Below are 10,592 nucleotides of genomic sequence, written 5' to 3'. Positions count from 1 at the left end.
CGTTTCCATGGTTGCGAAGCACTGACGAGAAGAATCGAGTGATCGACAAGTTTAATTATTGAGAAAGATTATGATAGGACGTACACCTTTAATAGTATTTGTTGTCTTGTTCATAATAATTTAAAAGAAAAATGACTTTTAAATGAAATAATCAACCGAAAGTAGAGACCTATGATTTTTGAGTCCAGGGTGGTGTTAAAAGTTTCACATGGACAGTCACCCAACTTTCGAGTAAATTTTTTATTTTTTTGTGTTTAATGAAAAAAAACCCTTATAATCTTAGTGATTTTTTATATACGAGTTTACAAAAAAAAATTCATTGTGTTATTACTTACAAAATACACGGTTCATGTGTTTTTACATCACGTGAAAGACGAATTCATGACCGTTCAACTGTTCAAGTACTTTACGAATTGCCTCAAAAACTATCTTATGCACGTCATGGCATAGTTGAAACTTACGTTACATATTCAATGGCGCTCACCCATTTCTAATTGACTTTGGTGGTCCTTCTAAAATGACTTCATTTTTTCCTTTCCTTTTTGTTCACGTGCTAAGTTGAAACTTAGGTTACATATTTAATTCAATCACTTTAATTTTGTTTGGGGAAAAACACTCACTTACTACTAGTGTTGGTGCTGCTTCTTCTTCTTCTTTTTCTTATTTTATTTATTTATTTATTTATTTCTAAGTAACAATGTTTTTAATATGTCTCATTATAAGTTTTTTTTATTTAATTTATATGAATTATATCCAATTTTTATGTATATTATTTTAAACAAAAAAAAAAACAAATTACTGAGTATAAAAAATAATTAACTCTCTATCTCTCTCACTACTGATTGTATAATTTCAACTAATGTGATATGTGTTGATGGTATTTGAATGATTGTGGTGTATGATCTGTACTGATTTTATTATCTGGTGTGTGCGTGGTATTTGGCGCGCTAGAGGAGAATGAGGGTTGTACACGTGTGTTAGTGGTGATTGCGTGTACGTATATGATGCTATAATATATTAATATGTAAATATATATAACTGGAATGGGGGACTCTTGTTTTTCGAAAGTTTCGTATCGGGACTCTTTCGAGTAGGAATCAGTGTCTCTCCTGTGTCAATTTTGTCATGTGCTTTGAGTAAATAATTTTACATGGTGATTTTTTTTTTTTTTTTTTATTTATTTATTTATTTATTTTTGTCCTGACAAACAAAAAGTGAACAGGCCATTACTGGATCACTCAACAAACAAAACACAAACATAACAAAAGCATAACAGAACCACATACACATCAAATTAGACTACTCCAAAGAAACCTAACATTAAACTAAGACATGACCACCGTCATGAGAATTAGAGCTTAAACAGTTTCTGCAGGAGGAGATCGTCCAGCACCAACGCACCAAACAACAGCAGAAACCACCAAGAGGAGAAAAGCAGCAAGCAAGGCAACTCCAAGGCTGCATCTACAAGGCGCCGCCGACTGAAAAAAAAACCACCCAACCCCACATAAGAAGCGGGAACAACAAAACTCGGCATAAATCAGAGATCTAACTGGAGACAAAACAACAGATCCACCCGTTGAATAAACTATTTACAACACGCCAAGTTTATTATGTAATGGGTGGTAAGAATCGACACCTCCCCACTCCCATGGAAAGCAGTGGGGAACAAGTAAAAAGCCGAGATAATATATATATATATATATATATATATATATATATTAAATTCTCAATTTAATAGAACATGGTATAACATGTTGTATGTTTCATAATTTTTTTTTTTTTGTTTTTTTTTTTAAATTGTCAAATGGGTATTGCATTTTGTGATATAATTTTGTTGCATTATGACATAATTATGTTATGTTTTGTATTCGTGGAATGAGAATGAAAATAGAATGAAATGGTCATTTGTTATTTTATTGTTTGATTGTAAATATAAAATGATGTAGTTATTCTAATATTTGGTTACGACCAATTTAAAACATAAAATTAAATTAAACTCTACGAAACATTCTCTTACTGACAAATAAATTAAACAATCATAATAACATTATTTTATAATTTTTACTTCTTTTTTTTTTTGTAAAGGTATAGTAACGGTAAAGGAAAACGGTGGCAGAAGACAATGGTGATGGTGAAAGGCAACAATGGTGATGGTGGTGGTGAAAGGCGGTGGAGGTGGTGACAACGGTAGGGATGTGCAATGACTTTTCATTCTTTTTTATTCCAAGTGATTTTGAGTAAGGGTGAAGTTAGAAATTTTTTTTTTTGGTCCAAAAAATAGTCTAAAAAAAACTTCTAAAATAATAATAATAATAAAATTGTTGTAATAAATTTTATAGCTAGCAAGTGATTGACACTCGCTAGCACACAAACAATTCAAAACTCATCCCCAATTATTGAAAATCTCCGTATTTTTATTGTACCGTGACACTCTAGACGAAGTAAGCCATCCACCCCATAAGTTGGAAGATGAGGATTGAGGACTGTCCTCACCATATACTGTACAAAATTAACTTCCACCACCATCAACCTAGAGAGAGAAAGTGAACTAAAATGGAACTCCACATCCTCCTCTTCTGCCTCACCCTCCTCTGGTTCCTCATCAAACCCTTCCTCCACCGTTCCACCACCACCAAACTCCCACCCGGCCCCACCGGCCTCCCTGTCCTCGGCTCACTCCTCCAACTCGGTCCCAGACCGAACCAATCCCTCGCGGACTTGTCCAAACTCCACGGCCCACTCATGACTCTCCGCCTCGGCTCCGTCACCACCATAGTCGCTTCCTCAGCCGAAACAGCCAAAGAACTCTTCCAAAAACACGACCAAACCCTCTCCGACCGCACCATCCCCGACGTCATCACCGCGCAGCCAAACCCCGAGGCCACGCTCGCCTGGGTCTCCGGCAACCACCAGTGGCGCAACCGCCGACGTATATGCAACACCCAGATGTTCACCATCAAAAGACTGGACTCACTCCAACACTCCCGACACGAAAAAGCCCGGGAACTCGTCGGTCACATTGCAAAACACTGCGTTTCGGCCACACCAGTCGACATAGGCCGAGTTGCTTTTGCGACTACAATTAACATGATGTCTCAGACCATTTTCTCCATGGACCTGGTTGACCCGGAATCCGAGTCGGCTCAGGAGTTCAAAGATATGGTGTGGAGGATCATGGAGGACGCCGGGAAGCCTAACCTGTCGGATCATTTTCCGGTGCTCCGGTGGCTTGATTTGCAGGGAGTGAAGCGGCATATAAAGCCTGCCTACATGAGGTTGCATGAAGTATTTGAAGATGTTATTGATAAGCGGTTGAAATCTAGAGCGTCTGAGGGGATGACTAATAGGACTGCTGATTTCTTGGATGTGCTTCTTGATCAGTGTGATGAAGAGGGTTCAGGTTTTACCAGACAAACCATCAAGCCTTTGATTTTGGTAAGTTATCCTCATCATCATTTAGAATTTTCCGATCTCTGTTTTGGGTTGTCTCAAAATACCAAAAATAACATAACAAATATAGATTTTTAGCATAAAAAAGCAAACAAGAAAAAATACAACAAAAATTATTAATTTTGTCAATTCTAATTTACTAAATTGCGTGTATAAACCATCATATTAATCTAAGGCACCATATACATATAAAAATTAAAAATAATAATAAAATAAAATGAAATAGATAAATGCTTTTTTATAAGGAAAAATTACATATAAATAGATATAAATGGAGTTAAAGTTTCATATTTATTTAGAGATTGAGTCAAAGTTTTATATTTCTCTAAAATGGATTGCTGAGGTGGCACATGGTTTTTTACTGTTTAGAAAATTGTGGTGCCTAAAATGCCGTTTCCTAACAAAAAAGTAGTACCTTTAGTACAAAAAAGTAGTACCTTCAGTTCAAAAAAGTAATACATTCGGAGAAAAAGTAGTACCTTCGCGGGTGTTTAAAAAACATGGTACCTGGACGCCAAAAAGTAGTACATTCAGTTCAAAAAAGTAGTACCTTCGAAAAAAAAAGTAATACCTTCGCAGAAGGGTATTTTAGGCACCACAATTTCTGAACAGTAAAAAATCATGTGCCACGTCAGCAATTCATTTTAGAGAAATATGGAACTTTGACTCAGCCTTTAAGTAAATATGAAATTTTGACTCCATTATATGTAATTTTCCCTTTTTATAAATAACTTTTAGGTTTAATTTTTTTAAAAAATTAACATAATCAAACTTGAAAATTCATATATTAAAAAGGAAACAATAAACTATTATTGTTCCTTAAAATATTTTATTATTATTATTTTTTTTTCGGTTGGAAGTTCACGTGGTCTTAAAAGTTTTAATATCAAAAGTAATAATGTTGTGATGAGCAGGGGCACGAATCACCTGCAGTGAGCTCCCATATAGTTTCCTTCAGTAAACTTTAAGTGGTTCATATTTGACCACATCATTCTTCAATTAATGAACACTAAGATCATGTTTAGCCAATTATATCACTATTTATAAGTAACATTATACCATCATTTATAAGTAATATCACATAAACTAAAAAGTAATGTCACATATAAACATAAATCAATTCAACATATCATTTATATTATTATTTAAAATTAAAAGTAGTGACTTTTTTTTTATAAATGGTGATGTTACTTTTTAGACTCTGTGATGTTACTTAAAAATGGTGATGAAATGTAAAAATAGTCTAAAAAGTAATATCATCACGTTTTGAGGGTGAAAGATATCTATAAATGGTGATGATGTTACTTTTTAGACTATGTGATATTACTTTTAGACTTTTGTGACATTACTTAAAAATGGTGGTAAAATGTAAAAATAATCTAAAAATTAAATATCATTACCATTTATAAATAACATTACATAGTCTAAAAAGTAACATTATCACGTTACTTAAAAATGGTAATAAAATATTATTTATAAATAATGATGAAATTGTCAAACACAATATTATTATTTATTAAGTATAGTAAAACGTGATCAAATTAAGACCACTTATTGCTTATTGTAAGAAAAAGCATGAGAATTGCACAGAAAGTGATTTGCGCCTTACGACTAGTCATTATTACGACTCTTGAATGTCAAAATCAATATAATGGACTATTAGGACTCCGTATTTTTCGGCCCCTGGTGATTTGCGCCCGATGACTAGTCATTTTTACGACTCTTGAATGTCAAAATCAATATAATGGACTATTAGGACTCTGTATTTTTCGGCCCACACTCAAACATTAATGGTTTTGTCTTCATGTGTCGGTAGGTTATCTGTTGTGTCTCGATTGAAAGAACCAACTAGTTTTAGGTATCCTTTTCAACATTCAAACCCCACTTTGTTTCATTAAAGATTGAAAAAATAATAATAATAATAGAAGTAATTTTAGCCCAGTAAAAAAAAAAATAATAATAATAATAATAAATAAAATAAAATTTAATAGTATTAATCCAAAATATATTAATTCATCTCATTATGCATTTTTCGATGTGCATCACTGTCTAAACTCGTAGACTTTATCATTTTAAGTACGTCACTGTCTCTCTATTACCATACCTGCAAGGCCGCTACGCCATGCAAGGGAATATTATATATTGCATAATCGTTTACATATAGAAGTAGTAAATTAATGCTCATACGTGTATGTATCATACAGAATTTAACGTATATTATAGTTATAATGACTGTCCATACTAGTTCGAATTATTATATACTTTCTTGCATTTAACCACTATATCTAACATTTTGACCTACTTACTTTAGTAAAGATACAAGATTAGTTGGGTTAGTTGTTACCTTCTCTTGTATTATTGTATATAGCCCATTCAGAGTTGTAGCATCCACAATCTTGTGTTAGAAGTAGTTTTCAGACATTGAAATAACTTTGTATTGAAAAGGTAAGCACGAAAGGGTCCCAAAAAAACATAAAGTAAAATATACATGTTGTCATAATTTTATGATTTTCTTGGTATAGTTGCCATTATTGTCATAATTTTACTAGAGGTTAATTTCATCAAATTACAGGATTTGTTCATCGCCGGGAGCGATACATCCGCAATTACAACCGAATGGGCAATGGCAGAACTTCTCCGAAAGCCGGATGTGCTGCAAAAAGCTCGAAAAGAAATTGTTGAAACAATCGGTACAAAAAGACTGGTGACGGAGACAGACATTGATCAACTTCCCTATCTCCAAGCAGTTGTCAAAGAGACCATGAGACTCCACCCTGCAGCTCCACTTCTCTTGCCATATAAAGCCGGAGACGACACCGAATTACTAGGCTTCACCATACCTAAGGGCAGCCAAGTCCTGGTGAATGCGTGGGCAATTGGTAGAGATCCAAAATGTTGGGACAACCCCTTGTCATTTTCGCCCGAAAGGTTCTTAGACTCGAACCTAGACTACAAAGGCCGAGATTTCGAATACATCCCGTTCGGTGCTGGCCGGAGAATTTGCCCCGGTATGCCTCTTGCTGCTCGGATGGTGAGTTTGATGTTGGCTTCCATTATTCAGTCGTTTGGTTGGAGGTTGCCTGAAGGAACAACTCCGGAAAATTTAGACATGGAAGAGCAATTTGGAGTCACATTGAAGAAAGCTGTGTCTCTTCTGGTTATACCTACTGAAAGTGGAGATGTGTGAGGCTCTAGTTCCTTGCTACATAGTATTTATAATTCTACTCCTTTATGTATATGTGATCTTTTCACAAAAATTAAGTGTTTCAGTTTTGTAAGATTTAAAACTGCTTATGAGACAAAGTGGGGTGTGGGCTTAATTTGGTGTAATGGATTACTATTGTACAAAGGGTTGAATTACAGGTTTGAAGTAATAAACTTGGTTTGTCCTTTGACTTGGAAATCTAGGATACATATATTTTAAGAACTACTTTTGTTTACTTGGTTATAAGTTATAACCAAACAATTTTGAACTCATTTTTAAGATTCATTATCTGTCAAGTCTGTGTTTGTGAAGACAACCGGATCTTGGCTTACTCATTCTACTAGAGTTGGAATAATTGGCAAATGATTATTACAATCTAATTAAACAGATTACACCCACCCACAAACATTATTTTTGCAAGGCTCGAACTCTAGTAGGATCATTACGGATGGAAAGGAACTTCGAGAATTTTCAAGGGGGTTATTCTCAATCCCATGATCTCTGGAAAATACCTGAAGTACCTTCTTGTCATTTTGTCTTTCACCTTGCCCCGATCCTTAATAGGGAGTAGATATTGAGTGCATCGGATGCGTCATATTATTAGTGTACTCATTCAATCACAGTATACTTTTTAAAAGTGAGCAAGCTAGCTAGAATACATATTCGTATATGATGAGGACCATGAGGTTGCCTCAAGTCTGGTCCATGTCTAAAGAAACATTACTTGTCAAATTGCTTACATATTTGTGGTTTATAATGTGCTTTCGCACCCAAATCAAACTTGATTTGAATGTGTCCACATACAACTTTGATTTAGAAGCCTAACACAAATCATCCATCCAAGTGGTCCGTGGCAGGTTTTGGACAATCTGTGCCGGTCGCAAATAGACAATCTATACCATTTCAGGGATCTACTAATACATTAATTAAAGGTAGGTACCCTATATTAGATGACAAAGTTTGACACGATTCGTCTCGAATACGACATGAATGAAGTGGATTTGAGTTAACCTTAAACGAATTCATTTTGATCTTCACATTGATTGAAAATATCAAGATAATCTTAATAACATAATTTTGATCATATTCACCTATTAAGCTATATTGATTCATATTATTGTCAAGTAGAATAACTGAGATTGCTCTACTTCATAGATAATTAGACATTCTCTGAATCTCTGATGAGTGTTTTAGTAAAAACATTTTATTTTGATCGGTTCTATGATTATATTTAATAAACCGTTGATACCATATTATTAGTATCAATAACTTATGAGTGACCTTAGTATTAGATAGAGCTCAAATGTAATTGACAGTCGCCTTTATGATTCCTAGTTGTCATATTTCAACCGTGTCAACATCAACACATAAATTTCCTTGCCCATATGACCTCCACTGAGTGCCCTGTTCAACTTTATTATTAAATAGAACTCAAATGTAAGTGTAGGATGACATGCAAGTTAAGGACATCTCTCTCTCTGCATCACATATAATGAAAAGACCTACCCAAAAAAATAAAACACGCACACACACATACACGATGTCTATTTAAATTTGTGTTGTATACACCTTAGTGGTGTATATGAATCAATAATTATTCTATATAAATTATAGGACAATGTTGCAGTTGACATACAAAACTAACTAACAAGAATAAATTTTTGTGTCATCCATGTATATAAATAATACTCACCAGTCACCAAAAAATGTTTATATATATATATGAACATATATATATTAAATCAAACTGACCTTGTCCTTTGGAGAGCACCTTTTTTTGTTTTTTGTTTTTTTTGTTTTTTTGTTTTGTTTTTCCTAAATGGTTGAAGAGCACCTTTAGTTGGAGAGAGAGAGGAGAAATAAACTAAATTTACAACAAATTGATTCTTATAAAGGAAGGGGGTTTAGAGGTTGCCAATAAATACAAAAATAAAGTCACATAACACTTAAATGGCAAGAAAGTTTTCACCCATAATATGAAGAGGACAATATGCAACATGTTTATAATTCATGGACTGGATTTGCTCCCAAAAATAATTGAGAGGTATCCTACAATCTTTCAATAGTTGTGGGAAAGTTTTTATAGGGAAAATGATATTATTGACAACTTTAATGTCCCGACTTAAAATTGACAGAGATGTGTTATTCTAAAATTACCCTATTTTTAGTTTTTATATTTAATTTTATCATTATCAATATCAATAAAAGGTAATTACCAAAATAAAAATAAAAACGTTTGAAAGAAAAATAGTACTAGTATATATTAGTACTAAAATTTTGTTTTTCTTTACATGTTTCTTTGAAAGAAATATTTCTGGGAGCTCTATTTTTCACTTGTTTGAGTTGATAATAGCAGGTAAAAGACATCATTATTACTTTTATTTGTTTTCATAAAATACGTCCACCATTTGTCGTTTCTTTATCTTTTCAACTTTTTATAAAAGTATCATGTTCTTTTTCATTTTCACAACAACTTTCATGATATTTAAATATAATAATTTGATTTGTACAAAATCTAGAACAAAAACTGTCATTTTTCTTTAAATTTTTCTTGTTATTTTTTTTATCATTAAAACTAGGGTATTACATTTACTCCTTAATAGGAGAGAAAAAACTTTATTACAGTACAACGGGCATCCGAATCGTTCACATATTATACGTATTAATACGTATATTACACATATCGATAACAAATAATTGGATGTGCTTGCTTCCCCGTGCAATAAAGCTTTTGTTCAAATAGCGACCTTTAGGAGAAGTTATACTAGTAATATGATGTGGCAAGGCTGACACACAATTAATGAACACGGGGCATGTATTAAAATAACTTCATGGGAGCACATGGCTTATATATTTATTAAATTGTGATAGAAGTTGTCGTGATCTTCTCTAGATGACTTGCATTCATTCATTTTGTAACATGTGATACTTACATTAAAAACTTTGGAGTTAATTATTTAATTGAATAATTTTTTATTAATTATTTATACTAAATATAAATAATAGAAAATTTTATTTTCTTATTTTTTATATAAATAATCAATTAAAAAAAAAATTAACATTCACAGTAATTATTCAGTACAAAAATAAATTTTTGAATAAATATATACCACATCGTGACGTAGCATCAAATGTGGGTTGTTGGGACACCTATAAGCCGTTTTAAAACTCTTTGTTTTTTTCTTTTGAATTCTATTGGGTTCATGGGCTTGGGCTTTTGCCTTATTGGGCTGCTCTTTTTGTTTAGGTTCATATATATGTAAAAATATGCTTCTATACAATTGTTTGAAGGGAGGGAGAACCTCACAATCATATATATATATATATATATATATATATATATATATATATATATATATATATATACTAGGAAAAGGCACGTGCGACGGTGCGATCGTGATAAATATTTTGTAACTTATAAAATTTTTGTCTTCATATTGATTAATAAAAATTTATTTTATATTAATAAATAAATACTGAAATATTTTGAAATTGGTGATAGAGTTTAAGTTTCATAAATTAATAAATTCTTTTATGTTTTTATATTAATACTGAAATATGTATATTTTATTTTTTATTAAAAAATAATTTTTTATTTTAATAGTGAAATATTTGAGTTTTGCAAAGTAACAAATTTTTTTAGGTAATTTGAATTTTATTAGGTAATTTGTAATTTGAATTTTAACAGATAATTTGAAATTTAGTATAATTTTTAATTTACAATAGAAATTCAATTATATTAATTTTTAAATAAATTTTAAAATAGAAATTCAATTATACTAATTATACATTGGATTGAAATTGATATAAAAATTTATTATATGGAGTTTGTGGTTTTTGGAAGACCCTAGGTTATATTTTATTTTCTTTTAATATGTAATTTGTGGTACAATTTTATAGAAATTATTTTATTTTATTTAGATATATCTTTGTA

General features: G+C 32.0%; 1 protein-coding gene across 1 annotated transcript; it reads left to right on the top strand.

Moving 5' to 3' along the window:
• The first annotated feature begins 2,386 nt into the window (after positions 1 to 2,386).
• Positions 2,387 to 6,856, top strand: LOC132285357 (geraniol 8-hydroxylase-like). The gene is made up of 2 exons (XM_059787540.1): positions 2,387 to 3,438; positions 6,026 to 6,856. The coding sequence occupies exons 1-2, from the start codon at positions 2,557 to 2,559 to the stop codon at positions 6,638 to 6,640; spliced, it is 1,497 nt and encodes a 498-aa protein (XP_059643523.1). The 5' UTR covers positions 2,387 to 2,556; the 3' UTR covers positions 6,641 to 6,856.
• The last annotated feature ends 3,736 nt before the right edge of the window (positions 6,857 to 10,592 follow it).

This window comes from Cornus florida, unplaced genomic scaffold (assembly GCF_030987335.1).
Source record: "Cornus florida cultivar Cherokee Brave unplaced genomic scaffold, ASM3098733v1 CherokeeBrave_3.0.0_Hap2_Chr11, whole genome shotgun sequence".
Lineage (NCBI taxonomy): Eukaryota > Viridiplantae > Streptophyta > Magnoliopsida > Cornales > Cornaceae > Cornus > Cornus florida.
The sequence above is the reverse complement of the archived record's forward strand: the minus strand, read 5'-3'. Positions and strand labels throughout refer to the sequence as shown.

Bases quoted from the DNA above. Each gene is read 5' to 3' on its own strand.
- LOC132285357 (XM_059787540.1), top strand. From the start codon at position 2,557: ATGGAACTCCACATCCTCCTCTTCTGCCTCACCCTCCTCTGGTTCCTC. The intron at 3,439-6,025 runs GTAAGTTATCCT...ATCAAATTACAG, and splicing joins CCATCAAGCCTTTGATTTTG to GATTTGTTCATCGCCGGGAG.